We start from the raw sequence: 22,135 nt of genomic DNA, 5'->3' as shown, positions 1-22,135 counted from the left end.
CGTTAGGTATTAAACTTAGCTGGTATATATATAATTATGATCGTGTAATAATATATATGGCAAGTGCATATATATATACGACACATCGATCATTACAATAATAATAAGAATAAGAGATTTAAATTAAAAACACGCGTTAAACTTCGGTTGCGAATCAAGTATAAAATATTTTATATCGATTAAGCACGTCTCCAATACAGATGAGATTAGATAGGGTGAAAAATATCCGACACTGTCCGATCGCCTCTTCGAAATCGGTACCGTTGCGTCGTCTGTGACATCCCGTTTATGTCATCGTTCATCACACACCTGCACTATTATAGTACACCTCTCGACGCCGATCACTGCAGTAAGTGTTCGAGCTTTTGCAGGAAAATCTGAAAATCGTCAGAGTGCGCTTGATGAACGCGAGTGGAGTAGAACCGTCGGAAATCGCAAAATAAGACGTGTATCTCAGCTGTCGGATGCGGGTGACCGGCGATCGCGCCAAAAATGTAAACTACAACGCGCGTCGCCTGCAGTAGTCGTTAATATACTTTGAAAATAATCGACGATACACAATACAATACAATACCCGTGTCTGTGTGACTACGTGTAATGTGCAGTTTATGGGAAAAACTAAAAGAAAAGAACAATGCGCGAACTCTGACAAACGACGTCGGCTGTGCGCAACAGTGAATCCGCACGCATGCAGCTTTTTTAACGTTCAATAACAAGCTATTAATATCGTAAATTAAACAGTCTTGTGCGTGTGCTTGTGTGCGCTCGGAGTTCGATTAAAAAGTGGAGTCCTTATCTCTATTATTGTTGTGTACTGGCCGGGGGCAACAAACAGCATCATCGCTGTCGGAAAAACAAAACGTCATATTATCATGAAAACGACGAGCTGTGCATTATGTTATAAAACAATCGCGTTCGTTCGTATCCGTCGCTGATAATTTTTTTTTTTTTTTCTAAACTTTAAACACTTACACGAGTACACTGTTCAATACATACGAATACGTCTTATCATTTTATTTGTTATAATATCGCATGCACGTACAAGTCTTAACCGCGTCCGCCGTCGCGATCGGTTGTCGGTGCTAGCTCACGTAGAACACGTGAAATGCGCGCATTGATGAGCATGCAGTGGAACCGAATGACCGGACTGACGAGTCGAAGGAGCAGGGGAATCGTCGAGATAACGTCGACTCCAACGTGGCTTTCGAATAGGTTAGATTTAGTTTTATATAGGCAATACGTCATCAATATAATATAAAAATATATTTATTTTCATATTATTATTATTATTATTATTATATATTGTGTGTGTAGGTTATTATGTGTATAATACGCTTTGGTTTAAGACTAACATATAGGACATATATAGGTAGTTAGCCGCTACGATGCATAGATTTTACACACGATGCGTATAAATGGTATTATGAAAAAATCATAAACAAACTTTTGGCGTATGTTAGCGTATTGTATATAGTATATAATATACTGTTGTAGTACAATTTTAGTACCTACTATACAACAGAAGGTACAAATTACAATTCGTTTGAATATACAATAATTGTTTTAAAAGTTACTGAAATTCTAATTTAATCCCATACCACAAACGATTTAAAATCTTGCAGACAAAAAACCAAACAAAAACGAAACATTTAAAAAATATTTAGTTATAATAAATACGTTTAAATACGTGAATACGTTGTGAATAGAACAACTTAAATGTATTTTTATGATTTATTGTTTTTAAAAAAACAATTTTAGGAATTATGTACCATAAATTATAATACTTCGATATCCAAAATGTATTGATAACGGAAAATTACCTTTATTTATTATTTTATTGGCAATACGTTACCAGTTATTATAGTAATAAAATATATTTGATTTTGATTTTGATTAGTATTGAGGTTTCTGAAAATTTCAAGCTATTAAGTATTAACTGATTACACCTTCAACTAGTTTACCAGTATCTATATAGAATGTATGGTAAGTGGTGTGTTCAATTATGTTGTAACTATATAGTACAATATAATATTACTATGGCAGTAATATTTTTTCCGAATGACACTTGAAATATTTTTAGTAATACTATTATATAATAATGACATTATAAAAATACTCATTTTAATATTTAATATTTGTTAACTTTGCTAAAATTACTAAAAGTTTAGTTAAAATTAGGTTAAAAAATAAAGTGCACCGCCCGGGAATCGAACCCGGATCGCAAGAATGGGAATCTTGCATGATACCATTACACCAGCGGTGCTCTCGGGTTTTCCCATTGTAATTTGGGCATTTAATAATATTATTTTAGCTACTTTTTACCATACCGAAACCGTGTAGAAATAAAAATTGAAAACATTGCCCTTGCATAATGTCAATTTTTTAGTAATATGCAGATTGTAAATACATACAGACATACGGTCTGCAATAATTTATAAGTATAATATATAATTTTTCAAACTTCTCATACTTGGCCGTAGCTAAATGCTAACAGTAGATATAGGTACTATATTATTATTACTGTTAACATAATAACATGGCCGAATATTAGCGATAACTAGCACATTAATTAATAGGTAATAATATAATATTAAGTATAGAATAGCGCTTCTCCGCTCGTAAGTATAAAACCAGGAGATAGTGAGAAAAAGTGAATACCTAAAATAGTGATAAAATGTAATATTTTATAGTACTTAATGTTTAACATAGTATATTACTATAATACCTATAATGTTGTGGATTTTAAATCATTTATCTACATAGAACTATAGTTACATATATATGAAGTTAATAGGTACATAATACTATGAAAATGGGTAGGGCTCAAACATATATTTTTTAAATAATTTGTATTGTACATAATATTATACTATCTTGTACATATTGCTAAGTTTTTTTCTTCATACTTACAGTTACAATGCTTGAATCGTCACAATTTCTTTTTGTTTATAAATATCAAACCAGTTATCTTCGCTGCGGTATTTTTCATGGTTTTTCAAATCGTTAAAATCTGAGAACTTTATAACCAGTTGAATACGACGAAAAATCTTGGTCGTATTTTTTTATAAAGAATTTATTAAATGGGCTTCCTGAATTAGCCATGTTATAACAATTATTATATAGAGATACGATTGAATTGGTTTATTATTACCATTTCAGTTAATTTCCTTATTCCTTATATTATATACTACTATAATAGTCATGTATTGTACAAAAATACATAATATTATATTAATTGTATTGTAAAGTTTAATCAAATACAGTTTTCATAATAGGTAGGTATTAATTGTAAATAAATATATAATTGTACCTATACTTTTTTATTGTATTTAGTATTATATCTTTATGTGTTATAAAACATTTCAAGAGTGTTTTATTAGATCAAACAATTTAAATAAACAATACTCATAGAGACCTTATCATAATACCTTACCTATTCTTAATAGTTATTATAATACATAATAATAATTACTATAGGTCTCTGACGTAATTGTTATTTGTGTGTCAATTAAATATTATATTTGCTCTGTGTATTACACATTCACACATATTTGGTATAATTTTCAATAGCTCAAAAGTAATAATATTTTTATATAAATATTGGCATTGCAATGCAATTATGCATCTATATATGCCTAATATAATATACGACTACCTAATATTATAATAAAATGAATAATAGTTCATATCATTTTTTTCAAATATTAATCAATTCAACTATTATTAATTCTAACAAATTGCTTATTCGGAAAAATAGGTGAATAAAAAAACAATTAATGTGCATAGCTTTTTTATTTTAGTAAACGAATAACAACAATGTTTTATATTATATACGATTTAACATAACATTCCAATTAACAGTATAATAGCCAGTAGGTTCTCATATTAATATATTATAGAACCTATATTATATAATTCGATGGTATTATTATTTATTTTATATTGGTTTAACATTCTTAACTAAACATTTTGTATCTAAATGTCTGCAGAATACGAGAAACCGACAAATTAAAAATTACAATAATAACTAATAGATATAATGATCATAATCACGGTTTAAAATATACGATATAAGTGTATCTTAAACCGTGATCATAATTATCAATTTATAAACAACTACTGATTTCATTACATTTAGAAAAATCATGAAGTATATCACATTTTATGCTAAGTATATTATTATGGCAATAGTGACAAGTTATAGATATTATAACTTACAAATTAAGCATACAATTTATAATATACAACTTATTGTAACGGATATATGTACCTCACAATTTTATTTGGTTATTTTTTTTTTACTCATTCTAACGGATAGATGAAATAAATACTATAATGATATTTCTATTGCTGTATTTAGGGGACAGGGTATCAAGGAGCTGTTATCGTGGGTGGTTGCAAATTGTTTCAAGAGGGGGAGAGGTGACTACTGCTTATTTAATTTACATTATTTTAAAACAACCTCTTAAACATAAATACTACTTGGAATTTGGAATATTGTACTATTAAATAATGTCCAATTGAGTTTTGCGAACTGGATATTGTATTATGCAAGAAAGTATTTGTATTTTGTTGTATTATCATACATATACCACGGGACACCGATGAATGATGATCACCCATCAGTCATCACATCAGTAGGTATATAATTTGTTTACAAATTATTTAAATATTTATTATACAATGAAACTTAGTTATTTAGGTATAAAAATATCTTTTAAGGTCATACATGTACACGTTATATACTTATGTATTAAATTTTCTTATCGAGTTGTTAAATCAATTCATAATCATATGTATATTTACAATATAAATATATGTACCTTATAATTATAATAACGATGCTGTGATTATTGTTGTTTGTTTTATTAGTGCCACAGACGCAACAGTCATGAATACTAAGTATATATAGTTTTAAAAAAGAGAAAATTTCTTGCGAACATCGGATTTTGACTATATATATATAGTTCCAAAAAACTTGGTAAAATTAAAAGTAAAATGGCTATTACATATTATGATTTTATAATATATATAATTTAGTTCTACAAGACTAGGTAATGACTAATGAGTAACTCAGTCATACTTCATAACTTTTGTGACCATGTTTACATTAATTTATCCTTGAATGTGCTTATTAAAACTTCAATTCTTGAACACTGTTATCCGTTTTTATTTTATGGTTAATGAATATACACAATACATATTATATTACATTTATTAAATACGTAAAAAGATAAAAAAAAAAAGAAGAAGAAGATAAATGACCGTGATACCGATGATTTACAATTAGATAATTCATTAAATTTATTATTTTTGAAGGAGAGCTTTATAATTTTGCTATTGGTCCATAATTTCATATTGTTCATCATGCGATTAATACGTAATATAGAAAACATTTATCAACTCTTAATACTTTATCGATAAAATATTTTGAGATACGTTTATTACGAATTAACGATTGAAAAATATTTTGTATTATTTTCTGTTTGATAGACTCGTTTGAAATATTATTATGAGTTTACAGTCTGTTGACACTGAATCCTATATCTTACCGATATAGATTTAAAATCATAATAAAATAATATAAAATAGATTATATTTTTGCATTTATTACATCTTAAATATATTATATAATTAGTCAAATTTATAAAATATTAAAATAAGTATGTAGGACGTAGGTACAACAATTGCATATTATTACTCTCTGATCTGTGTATAACTTTTTTTATTATATTATTTAAGTACAAGTACATTATTCATTTAAAACGATATTGTAATCAAAATAATACATAAACTGCAATTATATTTAATACAAACATTTTAAATAGGCATGGTGAACAATATTTTAGGAAATTATAATTTATAATAAGTCTACCCATTGACCTACAAACCAATTTGAATACAGTATAAGTAGTTAAATAAAACTATTTTATGACATTTGAATATTTAAAACTAATCGAAAAAGTAACATGACCCCGTAGACAACATTGTAATAATATAATATTTTAACAGTACCCAATTGATAAAAAATTCAAAACAAAAACATATTTTATGCTTTATAATAGTTTCCGTTTAAAAAAATAAAATTAAAAATAATATTAAAATGCATATAGGTTATTCAAAATTGTGCTTTGATGCTTATGAAATTGTATATTTCTTTCTATTTAATATATTTATCCTATTTAATGCTGACCTGGATACAAATATCATTCATATTCTATTGCAGAATCAAATAATACTATTATTATTTTGCATATTTAATGGTTTTGTATTTTAATTGCATATTTTGGAATTTTAAGAATATAAATTAAATAAAGACACTATTTAAAGCGATTATACAATTAATTTCACTATTTGTATACTTACATTGGTGATAACTACAGACTTACACATACTATTATATTAACAATTAACGTAAAATGTAAATGTTTATTATTGTGTTCGGGACGAACGAGTATTATTTATTACTTAATTAGATAACAGAGTAATAGTATAATTTTTTTATAGGTACGCTTCATGTCGTGAATAAATGATGGCAGACTTATTAATTTGAATTACAATAAAAAACAAAACATAGTACAGTGGGTCACTCGACATTTTATATTTTTGAATGCTCAAATAAATGAAAAAACATATTGTGTACACTTTTTCCACGTTTTCGCAGCCGGTTCTGCTAGTGTTGCTGGCGTGTACAGTTTTGTGTTTTTTATTGGCTACTTTAAATGCATAATTTATGATTTTTAGTGCAATAACATCCGAGAGAAGAGATAAGATATTAATATTTATTATTATATTTAATATTACGATTTACGAGTATATAAGGGAGGTCATGATCAAGTAAAATAATAATTGATGAACTAGAATATTAATATCATATTTTATTTATTTAATTCGATTATAGATATTAAGAGCATAAAAAAACCCTAAAGAAAAAAATTTTGGAAAAAAAAATTAAAATCCTAAAGATTTTAAAAAAAGAATTGGCACCAGTAGTTTGGAGGGGCATCAGAATTCCAATGGGATCCTCTGGAGAAGTTCCCATTGGCGCAACACGTTTAATCAGTAAAGATCATGAAGTTGCTTCATCATATGAAATGTAATGGTTAAGTTGTAACCACTACTGATGCGATCGTTCAGCCGTTCGCCTGGCCTTTTATGCACTACAATTCCGGAAATCGACGTCAGTTTTGCGATTTGGTCGTCGGCACTTTGACCGTCTTCACCGGTCGACACGCGACGGCCGACGATTCGGACGGGTCGGAAGGACGTCACAAGTCGTAATGGTTATCGGTGTAGGCGTGTAAGTGCGATGAAAGTTCCCGAAAGTGACGACGACACTTCTCGCCGGACGACCGTCGATAGATCGTCGTCCCGCCAACGCCATCTATCGGCAACGGTGGCCGTCGGACGGGACGTTTAGAACGACGAGTAGTGCGATTGTCGAACGACGCGCAGTTATATTACGAACACTACTACTATTATTATTATTATTATTAATCGTGAGCGCGTTGTGTTTGCCTATACCCAACATTCGTTTTCAAACGAAAAATGAATCGAATCAAAGTGCAGTACGACTCGAATAGTGGTTGTGAATATTTTTAAATTCTAGTGCACGAATTAAACGTACAATCACTCTGCGGCTTATCATCATTATTTTATTTTCATGCTTTTATTACTGTCTATAGTTTATTTTGTTATTCGTGAAATACCGATACCGATTACTTATAAATTCATAAATCGCTTAAGTCATTTTACTTACTCATTATAACGTTATTTGATTCGATTCTATTTCGTTGTCTTTGAAATGTTTATTTGATTTTCTTGTTTTAATTAAACCTTACAGTGATTGTATCGATGACAATCGACGTGTCGCGTATATGTTACTAGCGTGTGACAGGTATAGGTCACGATATACTTATGACCTATAGTCTGACGCACTAGTTTTTTCTCCTTATAATATTATTCATTCAACTAACTCCAAATTTTATTATTTATTTCAAAAAAATATATTTTACGAATATGTTTTCTTAAAATTAAATATTTTTTTTTTTTTAGATTTTGGTTATCGGTTTTATAATATGATTGAAATTTTAAAATTCTGGCGAATACCACAGCATCGTAATAACATATACATATATTTAATTATCTAATGTATATATTATGCATAATATAAAAAAATATGCCAAAACTGTAAAAAATTTAACGGCCGCGTTCCACACAGCACATTCCGAGACTGTTTAATCATATTAATACGATATTATGATACATATACAATGTGTACATACACGTTATACATAATATATATATACATATCAGTTCGTCCAGTTTCCAATGTTTCCATATCAAAATATTATGTAAACATTGTATACATTGTAATATATTTGTGACGTACATATTTTTACTTTATGAAACGCGTACGAAAATACAGTATGAAATTATTTACGACGAAAGAATTAATGAAAAAAAAAACGTAATTCCAAAACCAGAAATGTGTATAGAATAACATCGAATACAAGTGCGTCATTATCAGCCTCCACGATAATATGTACGCGTGATGCGTCACAACAACCGGTCTCGTCCGATTTTCCGGGGAGACGTTTGACTTTTCCGGACGTGTAGGTATAAATATAATATACTAATTATTATGATATTATTGTATTACCTTAGGGGGCGTTTATTGATGCAGCAATAGAGTTCTGTACAGCAAAAACAATAATTAAGTCGTAATTCGGTAAATTATTATTATCTATGTGAGTTAAACCACGCGTTTAAAATATATATCGTAATTATATATTAGGTATTTATAGTCCCAATACCAATAATATACTCATAGTAAGTTATACTTATACTCATAATGAGTAAATTATTGGTATTGTAGATTGTTATGTTATGGATTATCGTGATCCATATCCGATATCGTGATGAAGTGTACATAAAATATTAAAATATAATTTATGATGATGCTTATAATAAATAATAATGTAATATGTATTAATAATAATTATAAGCGTAAACTCTTTGTAGTTTGAACATTTCTTCAACTCAAAAATCTACTTATAATTGTTTTTTTTTCAGTTAAAAATAACTGGCTTAATAACTTAATTACTTACAGCTGGTGGAGTAATTTATCTAGTTTTGCATTATTTTCTACCATATAACGATGAGTGTTCGATTTGAGTTAGAGGCTAGAGCAACAAAATCACTGCAAAATGCAATGGGTGAACTATATTGAATATTATATAATTATTATATAAATGATTATAAATTGCCGGGTAAATAGATACAGTGAGTATACACATAACTTTTTTAACAATATTAACCATCAGGTCTATTTTAAAATATTTATTTAATTAGGAAATGGTCTGGAGATATTAAAACTCATAGGAAACATTAAATTACGATATTTTCGACAATAGATTTTGTTGTATATATATTTATTATATTATATTACATTAAATATATTTATGCACACACATATTTAAAAAGTTTAAAATTTAAACATATTATACTGTAAATTATAATATATTTTGAATGTTGCATTTTCTTCAAAATTAAATTAATGTAAATTTATCCAACTAAATTCATCAGGTTTAATTTAATTCCCTTTAGATTCGAGTTGCCTAGATGGTCAACTATGTACCTATTTTAATGTAATTTTACGAAATACGGAAAACGGAAAAAAAAATTAACTAATTAATTTAAAATCAACTCATATATATTTTTTATAAATTATAACATTCCATTGATTTTTTATTATATACTTAAAATTTAAATACATATAATATACATATATAGTTATTTTTTATTATTATTACTATGCTGCTATTATTAGTAAACAGAAATATCTGAATATTATTAGGCCCTTGAATAATTTTTACGTTATTATAATATTATACCTACCATCATCGAGATGGACGTATAATTATTGTTCCGGAATTTTTCAAGGCAATTTTGAACAAGAATTTGCTAAAATATTTGTAAAATAATACATATGTATGTACTTTATACTTTGAAAAATAATCGTTTATTTTTATGTTTTACTGACGTGATGCTAGTGCGAGTTATAATAGTAGTATATTGTTGTTATTATCGAGCGAAGTATATTACCTTTATGGTATAAATAATCATCACTCGCAGCTGTATATTTGTATTTTATCTAAGTGGAACTTTTTAAATTCCTTATTGTTACCATTTTTCGACGAAAGTGTTTTAAAAACGTAAATTTTTATATAGTATAAAATGTACAGTAATTGTCATATTTATTACTTAGCAATGTATATGATTTGCCAGACACTATAAGAAATAATATAAATCATTCAAACGAAAATCCAACAATTTACATTGTCAATAATTGTATTGTAATATATATTAACATACGCGCGTAGGACTATTTTTATCGTTGTATATCCATTAAAAACGCAGTTATAGTATGTAATATGCTATACATATGTATTATGTATCGATGAGAGTTATTAAAGGTAGGTATATACTCGGGAATGGCGGAAATGTAAAAAACACGGTTTTCTCACTATCGAAAGTCGAACTTGAAACGCATCCGGACTCGAGGGAGACTCACGATCACGGTTCGCCCGCAGTGGCCGTAGTGGACCGCGAACTTTAAACGATTTGATTTATTTATTTTTCTGCTCGTTTGTTGTACCGCGTCGGTATGCTCGTTCTCCTCGACAAATAAACTGCACATTTCTATGAATCGGCCTGACCGTTGTGAATTCCGGACCCCGCAGTCATCGGTGAATTTTCTACGAAAATAACTCTCAACGGTCGGGGCTGTACATAGGAGGAGCTATACAGAATATATATTTTCGACTATCGCTGGACACGAGAGGAGACAAGCGGTGCCGTGAAAGGTTCTCTTCGGTATTTGAATTTTTCTGGCAAGGACACCCGGGTTCGGGCGGCGGCGGCGGCGTCGATGACGATGCGTGATCGGCCGGCGGCAAGGTGGAAATCGCACCGCACCGGAGGGGGCGCGCGCACTTACGCCCGACCGCCGTTCCTGTGCACGTCTTATATTGTGTATACGTCTTATGTGTCGGACGCACCGTGACTGACGCGGTGCGACATAATATTATAACATCATGTTACAACAATAATATTATCATTATAATAAAAAACTGTAATATATCTAGTGTGTAAGACTTGCTGCGGGTGCAGTGTGGAGGGCGACACTGTGCGGATCGCATCGGATCTCGTTCGACGTTTTTATTTTTATTTTTTATTTTTTCGGTTTTTATAGCGAATAGCGCAAAAACAATAATTATAAAAAAATCCGAAAATCGTAGTGTACAACGATAATTATAAATATTATTATATTAGTCGAACGTACAACACTACGTAAATACGTCAGTGGTGATAAGGGATACCTGCTGACCTGCTGTATTAAATACACCTACCGACAAGAACGACCGGAACTCGACGATGAGGAGTAACAGCGATTATTGCGACGAGCGTCAACGGCAGTCGGCGTGCACCACCGCATCGGTTTCGGACGACGCCGGTGGATTATTGAGCCCGCTGAAAAGAAGGTCAGTTTCGCGTCGCCATACATAACATAAAGTAAAATATAATATCGCATAAGACGTGTATCGTACCTCTATTTAATATAATATCGCTGTTTGCCCCGTCTGGCGACTTCCTCGGGCGCCGTTGCGCAAATTTCGACGCCGCCGAAGGTCTTTACGTGTTATTATTGCATAGCTTACGCAACGCAACCCACGAGTCCGGTGAATCGCGTGTACAGAATGATTCATCAATCACCCCTTTATTCTCTTCCAATAATATATGCTATAATTATTGTTCGAAATTTTTGGAATTTTTAAATATACATAACTATAATAGGATAAGATCATATTTTCAAAATCTCGAGATTTATTTTACCCGCGTTTAAGGGTGCAGGTGTCCCGTAGAGATACAAATTCATGTTTTTAGTATAGGTACATGGAAACCCTGCAGCTCCTTTCAACGTATTTAGGGGATAATTTGTTTAAAAACTTTGATGTTTTTAATTAATTAGCAGTAGAAAAAATCTCAAGGTTTTGAAAATACGATGGTGTTTTATACTTGTAAAATTTTTTGAAAATTCCAAAAATAAAATATCGAACAACCGCATTGTTATTGAGTAACGAGATAAACGGTGGCACGAGCGATTTGCAATCTTCTAGCTACGTACGTCGATCACTATAGGCACTGTGTTAATACCGTCAGAAAAGCATGAATAATATAGATCGTTAGATCGTCGTCGTCGTCGTCGTCGCGGAACTATTTATTTTTTCCGACTTCGCACGCTAGCAGCTCGAGTAAAATCGCCGAATCGCATTATCGTAATATTCGTAATAATTATTATACGTCTTGATGTCGTTATGATATTATATCGACACGATGACACCGGCGGCATGTGCGACCGACTCATCCGCGTCGGCCGGTGGGGGAACTACGACGCGCGCCGAAGTGGGGGACGGCGCGGCGCATCGCGTGTCACCTTCCGAAGTCGGTACGGCCAGTGTGTTGTACAGCTGCAGTCGTCGGCGCGCCGTCCGTAAGCGCATATTGTTTCTCGTCGCGTACGCCACAGCGGTCAATCCGATCCGCAGGGACGTCGGCCGACTCGCGGAGCTCGTCACGAATAAAAAAAAAATAAATCGCCGGCCGCGGTAACGGGTTCGTAAAAAAAAAATAATATATCATATTATCGTACCGAGAGAGACGAACGGTAGTTCGTCGTCCGATTCCGCGGCGTTTCCTCCGCAGCAGATCGTCGCCATAACGCCACTAGTTCCGCAGGCGCGCGAAAACCGTGGTCATGAAAGTGCAACACGCCGAGGAAGCGTTCGGCTCGTCGGCCGGACGTTACGGCGCGGGCGACTCGTCCGAAACGTCCGCGGCTTTCCGGATGTCGTGCCGGAGTCGCGAAGACGGCAGGACGTGTAGCGAACGGTCCGTGGCGACAACCCCCGGCTGGTCCGTGACCGACACGATCCACAGCAGCGACTCCGCCGCCGCGGTCGGCCGTGTGGACGACGACTGTCAGAACTGTACGGCCGAACAGCGGCGCGTCCGAAAACCTCGCCGCCGGTCCGGATCGTGGCCGTAAGTCAAAAATATAGTGTCAATATAATATATATTTTAGGAGCCGTTATATGTGTAGGTAATAGGTATACACTGTACAGCTAGAAGTGATTGTAGTGAGAGGGTGCGATAGGTGGTCTAGCGATGTCGTGTCTCGGTACCGCGAGATCGTTCCCCTTGGTCAAAATCATATACGTATATATATAGGTTATAACCAGGACGATGTCGTGCGGTGTACACGTTGACTTTTTCTGACGCCTTTGCATCATACCGATCGTCTTCCGCAGGTATATGGTGCATTCTCGGCGGTCGAAAATCGCACGGAACTCTCGGTGCAATGCATATAGATTTTTGTCATCGTAATTATTCGCTACTCTAGAACCACCACAAGCGTACGACTCGGGAATCGTCAATTTTGAGTATGATTACGTTACGTTAGATCTCATTTTTTATGTCGCCAAAAACGTGTCAGTATTGAAATATTGAATTTTTTAGTCAAACCTCAGAATATAAAGCCATACGTTTGACTTTTTGAGTTTATATGAGAAAGTATTTGTTAATATTTGGAGATGGTATACTTACGGTATAGCATATTTTGTAATAGCGTATTATAAGTTTTTAGTTTCAAATGCATAGGTAAACAGCTCTCTAATATAATATCTTGGTTTTAAACTTTAATCACTTTTTCTCAAAACTATAAGTTTTGAGTTGTATAATAGTCTTGTTCTAGAGATGCGAATTATGTAAGTGCACGCACGTGTGTGTTTATATTGTGTTAGTATTTTTATTTATGTTTTCTGTTTAGCAATATCGTAGAAAGTATAGTATAATATATAATATACTCATATACCTAGTACTTATAGCAGTTCCGCCGTAGTATAAACAACTTGAGATGATACTGTAGGGTATAGTCGCTTATCAAAATGTATAGTAATATTTCGTTTAAACAGCACATTATTGTTGCAATTTCAAACAACAATTTTTATCTTATTCATACTTTTATGTATAAGTGTATAACGAAAGATATAGTTATTATTTTTAAATTTAACGGGTTATGATGTGGGACTGTTTCGCAAAAAAATTATTCATTACAGTTGTACAATAAACTATGTATTATATAAGAAAATAGGTATTAACCAACTAAATCAATCTATTATTTAAGTATTTTTATTGAGACGGATTTCAGACGATAATATTGTATTGATAGTTATATACTATACTTACCTATACTGTTTATGAACCGACAAAATAAACAATATTAATTATTTTAAAACGTTTACTCTAAACGGGCGTAACATGCATTTTTAATTTTTTAAGTAGTTTACGTGCTTTAACGCACTGCCGCAGCCGGCTATACAATTTTAGTCGATATCTGTAAAGTCAGCATAAAATGACAATAGGAGTTTGGCTCGTTTATCGTTTTCAACTTGAGAGTTGAGTAGTGCACAGTTGAACGACAATTATTTACTATTTAATATTATTATGATAAGTAAACCAATCGGTTTGAACTATTTGAAAGCGATTTGTGCAGTACCTGCGGTACCTACTAAAATATAACGAACATCATTCTGTATATAATATGAACATTGAACCTACCTATCATACTTACGATTTACAGCAGAATAAGCACGTATATTAACGAATAAACGAGTATTGTATTATATGTTGCATTGGAACTGAATAAATAACACTTTCTACCGTACAACAACCGAGGACGTTAATTCAAAATAATATATAAAGAATCGAGTTTTTATAATTATGTGAAATCCGCCATTTGTCATTTGCAACCTGTATATTTTACCTACCTATATAAAGTTGATGTTTTCATCAATTAACATTAAACGTAGTACATCATACACACAATTATACAGAGTGATCTGTTAAGAATACTCACTCCCTCCATTTTTCTTTATTTAATTATTATTATTTCGTATAGCTTAGATAAATATTACATTCAATTCACAGTTTAACATAAGTAACATAGTATAAAATAGGTACCTATAAATATAAAATAAATAAAGATAAAAATATAAGTAAATATATTATAAAGTCTTATGGAAAGAAAAACTACGAGTATTATTTTTTCAAATATTGCTTTTGAATAAGTTCAAAAATTCTAAAACTCATAAATACAATTAATTAATTAAATTAATAATTAATAAATATAAAATATAAATACATTATTTATTTTATGTATTCATTATACTGTAAACGGTCAGGTTGTCAGAGGTGCGTGATATTATTGTGTCGCTGAACGCATGTATGTATTATGCAATGATGACTTAAGGTAGGTCATCGCTGAATCGTATATTTTATTACTATAAGTACACATGTCGCGTTTTAGTGAAAATCTACAAAACAATTTAGTTATAGACTATAGTGTAATAATATAATATTCATATTATCTTTTTTAAATTTAACAATTAATTTGAACAGCCCTCTATACAAAATTATTCACACTATTATCCATTTGTATATTGTTCAATGGTATTAAATAATTGATTTCAGTAGCTACAATAATGTTTATAGTAGGTATATAGTAGCTCATGACCCTATACATACAATAAATTAATAACTAGTGAAACGGATTACAAATATATCGGTTATGCACTCGCCGTGCATAGAATTAATACGTCACATCAGATCGATGACTTTACGAACGGTTTTTGTTAGTACGAAATGTACCTAAATACACATATCTTGAATATTATTATAGTCGTTTCTGCTGGCAACAATAGCTTTTCGCCCGTCCTTTCCGACGTTGTTGTATACGCGATACCAATTCACCATTTTCCCGGTCGGATAAAATATGTCATCGGTTCTATATCGTTCGCGTCTACTTCCGTGAAATTGTTTTTAAAAAAAAAAATTCGATTCTTTTATAAACACGTTGTCATTTCCCGTTCGAGACGAAACGGACGTAAGTACCCATTATTACTTCTAGCGGAACCTCGTGAATCTGGAACTGAATTAAAAGTTAAGCTCTTAGTTCGGTTCGTCTCCAAATATCTCAAGATATCACGCGATATATTAAAATGTAATGCATTATTGTACGTATTTCAACGTCATCGAGAGCTGACACGGCGAATGTTTATTCATGTATTCACCATATTGCCTGTGCACACATCGTATGAGTTTCGACAATCCTAAAATTATGTAAACTTTATTAATTTACCTACCGTTCAGGATTCACTATAAAATACCGCTGAGTTCCCATTATATTTAACGATATGGTGATGTGACATCTTTTGAACTGAATAACCTAATAAAAAAAAAAATAATAATTGATTTTAATACTGCAACACTCATCAATAGTAATTTTATTATTCAGATGTGTTTATTCACATCGTTCTTATAATATAGATAATAAACCAATGACATTATGTATATTAACTAAATGTGTATAGATATATTATATAGTTAATTAATCATCATCAATAAAATAACTATTTGAAGCTTTTCGATAATGCTCGTTCTTGATCATTATAAATTTATAATATGTATTTATTGTTATTCACAACATTTCAATTACGAAATAAATAGAATTTGTTTCTATAATGTAATGCTGCTTACTCAAATGCAATAAAAATCGTTATAATAATTAATAGTACATCATATTAATAATTATAGCTATAGAAGTATATTAGTGACATAACGTAATAATGCAATATTTTAGCGCGATTGAATAACAACTTATTATTTCTATTTTAAAATTAAATCATTAATAGGTAGTGCTATTTTTTACACAGCTATTTATATATTGCCTTAGAGAAATCTTCTGTAGATTATAATACTAAAATTGTATACGCTAATATTATACTATTATATATTTTGATTGTTTTGTTAGAAGTATTGGCAAGTGGGTCCCTATTTTTGTTAAGTTTTTCGACCTGTTGCAGTTGCATTGTTATTGCTTTGCTTTAAAAACATATTAGCATATTATGTGCACATATTTCCTGGTCTCATATATAGAGTTAACAAAACAATAAATTAACGGCCATTAAACCCAAATAATAATCAATATTTATAGGACTAAAATAATAATTTGATTCTGTGCAGCGTATATAGGTGTGTTAATAATATAGTGTAGTACACTAATAATGTGCAAACAACATAATAATGATATTGCAGTTCCGATATATTTAAGTACAATTAAAAAAAAAAATAATAATTATTGTTAATACAAAAAACACGAATATTCTACATTATTTTGGTGTTTAATCTTTTAAAGCAATTTGCTTTTCTAACAAGTTTAAACGGTGAGGTAAATTAATAATTATTTTTTAATATTTATGGGCTACCTCAAAGCCTAGCTTAAAACTAACTTACCTTCACTTAAATACTATAATTTGTGAGACGTGGACAGTTTACAAAATACTTGTAAGCCATACTACTATTATATTACTTGTGTCATTTATAAATTCTGTCAAACTCGTAGGTCTTCAATAGGTATTCGATGAAATGTATACTACTACCTATTTACAATGTTAAACTCATTAATTGACGTATAGTATCATTATTATAACATCTTAATTAATTTCTGAAGAATTATATCAATGTACTTTAGAATAGTGATTTATAATACATTCAACACAATCCACTAAATGTTTAAAATGTATTTAAAAATATTTTTTGTAAGAATCTTAAGACACTATAAAACAATAATCCGTCATTTTTAGAGTAGTTATACGATACGTCGTTTACTCATATGAATGGTTAATATGATTCACCAAAAAATCATCTCACAGAAAATACTTAAAACGTGATATTTAATTCCATAATTTATTGTTTTTGATCTAATTACACCTATTTGTTTATTATTGGTGAATCAATAACTTTTAAAAATTGAGTCTCGGAATTAACATATTAAAAATTATCTTTACTTATATGACCTAGTAGATGAGGGTTACGTACCATTTGAACACTATAATATTATTAGAACAGCATTTTTAATGATAGTGATTTATGTAAGGTTTACTACGTTTAACATAATAAATATTATATGATGCAACAATGTATTATCAATTTTTTTTTTAATCATAATATTTATGTTACTTTTCGTTTTTGTTATGAATTGTTTTATTTTCAAGCGTTTCAAAATGCAAATGAACTAAACGTTTCATCCGATGGCAATGGTGACAAAAATAATTTAGATGTGGCTTAATGGTCATTTTACATTTAAAGTTATTTTTATGACTTTTAACCAATAAAGTGAAAAATATAAATATTAAAATGTATACCAACTGCAAAAATACAATTTTAGTACAATTTAGTAAAAAAATTATACTTTAACTTTAATCGTTCAAGGACGGCAAATTTTATCAAATCTAAGTTTATAAATGTATTATATTATTTTTTGCGTTTATAACATAATGCAATATTATAATAAATTGGTTGCGTGTTACGAATCATTTTGAGTTGACATTTTTTACAGTCCAATACACTGTATTATATATATCTATCGTAGACAAATTAGAGATAAAACCATTAATCAATATACGTGATTCAAATAATATAGGTACGTATTGTATACATAGGTAACCATTATAATAAATATATAGACACATGGTAATATATTACACTTTAGATTTGACCAAAATAGTTTTTCTCCTTACTCTCAAAATAGGTACATAAAGATATTTTCAATATATTATAATTTCATACCTGACATACCTAAATACCTAATACATATAATATATAATACATAGGGCTTAGATTTTAAAGCACAATAAACACACGATTGTTTTAAAAATGCAAGAAAGAAGCATATTTATTTTTAAAAAAAGCAACAAAATTTGAAAAATTAATTTAAATTAAAAAAAGAATTATTTACCGCGTATTTCCCTAGATTTGAAGTAGTAAAACTGACTATTGTCCCACAGAATATTTTTATTTATATAGAAAACGAACTATCTACATTCACTGAAATGATCGGTGCGTAGGTACTAATACTTCGTACCAGTGGTTTTAGATTTTAACACTAAACTTTAAATTTTGAAACGATCGATGTCAATGTTATAAGCATACCGACTGTATTGGTCCACAGGCCATATGTAAATCGATAATCTATTTGTTTAATACATTTAATAAACAAGCCTTTATCGAAAACAATAATAATCCTATATAACCATTTAGTCCGCATTCTGGGTATTTAAATTTTTTATTAATTCATTAATAAGAAACATATAAAAAAATCAACAGCGGGAATAATTTAAAAAAAATCAAAAAAGCATTAACGAAAAATAAAGGAAAGAAAAATTGGTATATGTGGAATCAGAATGACGTGAAACGAATTAATGTATAAAAATTAGATCTCTATAAAATGTATAAAAAAAGAGTAGTCAAGTGAATAACACTCTGCTGTATAGTAGGTCACATGTAGGTATAATGTATGTATTAAATTTGAATCTAATGATAAGTATCAATGTATTATTTGTATACGATAAACGATTCTGAACGGATAAATGATTATGTCAGCCTAGGATATATTTTCCAGTGCGGGTGGTGAAAAAGGTGGTTTATGTTTTAATGACCTAAATACCCCAAAATTTAAGTTCTTATATAATAATTATTATAAGCCAAATTATGGATAATCTTGTATTAAATTTTCAACTCTTAGCTATTTATACAAATATTTTTATAAATTTTAACTACAAAATAATTCACAAGTATTCATGATTTTGTCAAATTTTTGTCAATATTTGAACTCCAAATGCTAAACAAAAACGAATACTTCAAATGTCTATAAATAGCCTTAAAATAAGCGAAATATTTTGAAAATTAAATCATCTAAAGGAAATGCTAATATAAATAACTGGTTGAATTTTCAAGTATCTACGACTTTTTGAATAATCTATGCTATAAAAGCAAAACATATAAACGCACTATTTAGTGTGAAAACGAAACATAAGTATCGTATATATATTATGTGGTCCTAAGGTAATAGTATGTGTATCTTTATTTAATTTATTTCAAAAAGGGAACATAATAAGTTACACAAAATAAATTTTGTGTCTCTCCAGTAAAATTTGAATCTCGACCTACCTATTTATATTCTGCATTATAATATATTAAAATAATTGTTTAAAGCTTACCTATAGTTAAGCAGTCACCCACGACCCACTTTTGAATGTGTACCTATGTAGAATCGATGATGAATCAATTATTATTGTCGACGTAGGTATAAAAGATGCGACAACGCCTAAGTGCTTTGAACGGTCCTGCGGGGTTTGAACCTTTGAAGTTTAGATCACTGCGTTCGAACTACGACTGAGGAACTTAATGTTGAGACTCGAGTAGTTAAGATAGGTTAAACGCATCCAACAATAATAATAACCAATAGAAAAGTATTATAGTAAATATAGCGCGCTGATTGGCTGTATAATGCGAAGACCCACAGAACACAACGCCCATTGTTGTTGTTTAAAATCATTATTTTTGTTATTCATTTAACGACGTTATAATATTATTATATAATATATTTGCCGGGTATGAGAATAGTGATATTAATGTGAGGAAAAATTGTTTTTATTATCTATAAGTATATTTATGAAAATGTATAAACATACCTCATACAAGTTAATGCAGTAATAATGATTGCTAAAAAAAAAGGTCAAGGGGGGAGATATATTTCCCTCATCCCCCCCCCACCCCGTAAATACGCCACTGCGCTTTAGGCATACCAATCTTCACAGCTTCGCAACCCTCTAATCTCAAAACTGTTCCCTGCACTGTTCCAAGGGACGGTCGGTGATTGAGCCACGTTTTGTCCATCTAATTCCCGAATGATCCTAATAGGCGGTATCTGCAACAAGGCGCATCACAAAATTATTGTATTATAGAATAGTATTAAAATTTGGACTGCGCGGGCCGCACACCTAGGTTGTTGACATGGTTAAAAGGAGACAGTCCATACTTATTAAACGTAATTTAAGGGGACCCAACGTCTATGTATACCTACTGTCTTTTTATAATAATGTCGCTTCCGGACTTCTTTCGCTGTTCTATCTCACTCCATTTCTTTGTATAAGTCAATACGGACACTATACGTGCATCTCATACCTATTAATAATTAATATCGATATTAATAATCTATCGTGCTGTAAATATATATATTTAAACACTATACGTACCACAGTGCAACAAACACAAGCCAAATTATTATTGTCAACGCATCGTTTGATCAAGTTATACTTTACCGTTTGAAATATGAAACACACTTCACATTCAAACGTTACTATTGTATATGCAGTCATATGTAGTGCATATGTCATGAGTATACAATATTGGTTTACGCATATATACATATAAATATACAACATTAACATTATTAAACGCACCTGTGATATGTAATACGCGCGTATATATTATAATCTCTAACTCAATATAATACTATAAAAATCAATATATACGACCCATAGTCCAACGGAAGTGGCCGGCAATCAGCTGATTCGGATCAAGTGTCGCATTATTGTATAGGCACATAATTATAATTGTCGTGCGAGTGCATTTATATAGCTACTGTATACGAATATCAGAATATATAAATACGATAAACGCATAACGGGAAACCACCTATTTATACAGAGTGACAAGGTCAAAACATCCGGTCAAGTTAAATTGGGGTAAATCGGTTTTGAAAATGACATACCTGGGCCGATATCGACTTTCACACAAAATATAATATATCAAATATTATGATTTGTGCTTATGATACTGCTGTAACCGTTGTTTTCCGATCAGATTAGACAAGCCATTTACCTTCGCGTTCGAATTATTGAAATCGTTGAATATTCATAAAAAAAAAAACGCAGTCTATGTCAAGGTCATATAGTATATTATAATATATTATGTTTCGGGTGGTATATATTTATTATTTAATGTAATAACACCAGAATGCGGCCATCAAAATTGTTCACATTCCTTTGCAAAAATAAAAACTCGGTGACTATAATCATATACCTATATTATGTATAATATCATTGATTTTCAATGATAATACCTATATAATATACCTTTGATTAAAAAGGCTTTTATAGTATACATTTTT

General features: G+C 30.5%; 1 protein-coding gene, 1 long non-coding RNA gene and 1 other non-coding gene across 11 annotated transcripts in view; 1 reads left to right on the top strand and 2 right to left on the bottom strand.

The window, feature by feature from the left end:
• LOC114128433 (NAD kinase-like) overlaps positions 1 to 22,135 on the top strand; it is a 65,700-nt gene that overhangs the window by 28,911 nt on the left and 14,654 nt on the right. For 3 of the 7 annotated variants that reach the window (XM_027992950.2, XM_027992951.2, XM_027992954.2), the window contains exon 1: positions 12,310 to 13,107. The exons of 2 other annotated variants lie outside the window; for them this stretch is intronic. In XM_027992950.2, coding sequence (XP_027848751.2) covers positions 12,821 to 13,107 — 287 coding nt within the window. In that variant the 5' untranslated portion in view covers positions 12,310 to 12,820. Of the gene's footprint in view, positions 1 to 1,002; positions 1,213 to 11,031; positions 11,547 to 12,309; positions 13,108 to 22,135 lie in introns of those variants that run through there. 2 more of the 7 variants (XM_027992953.2, XM_027992952.2) reach the window with 2 other exon arrangements.
• Positions 2,193 to 2,263, bottom strand: Trnag-ccc (transfer RNA glycine (anticodon CCC)). Its single transcript has one exon. It is a non-coding gene; the product is annotated as a tRNA-Gly (tRNA).
• Positions 15,492 to 21,486, bottom strand: LOC114128436 (uncharacterized). 3 transcript variants are annotated; one of them, XR_007604764.1, is made up of 5 exons: positions 21,219 to 21,486; positions 21,047 to 21,147; positions 20,181 to 20,890; positions 16,266 to 16,348; positions 15,492 to 16,201 (listed from the first exon to the last, which is right to left on the bottom strand). It is a non-coding gene; the product is annotated as an uncharacterized LOC114128436 (long non-coding RNA). The 3 variants fall into 3 exon arrangements; XR_007604763.1 differs by having other exon boundaries at positions 15,492 to 16,051; positions 21,219 to 21,484; XR_003592753.2 differs by having other exon boundaries at positions 15,492 to 16,348; positions 21,219 to 21,485.

The sequence above is a fragment of the Aphis gossypii genome, chromosome 3 (genome assembly GCF_020184175.1).
Source record: "Aphis gossypii isolate Hap1 chromosome 3, ASM2018417v2, whole genome shotgun sequence".
Classification (NCBI taxonomy): Eukaryota; Metazoa; Arthropoda; class Insecta; order Hemiptera; family Aphididae; genus Aphis; species Aphis gossypii.
Note: the sequence above shows the minus strand (reverse complement) of the source record. Positions and strands in the feature narration are given on the sequence as shown.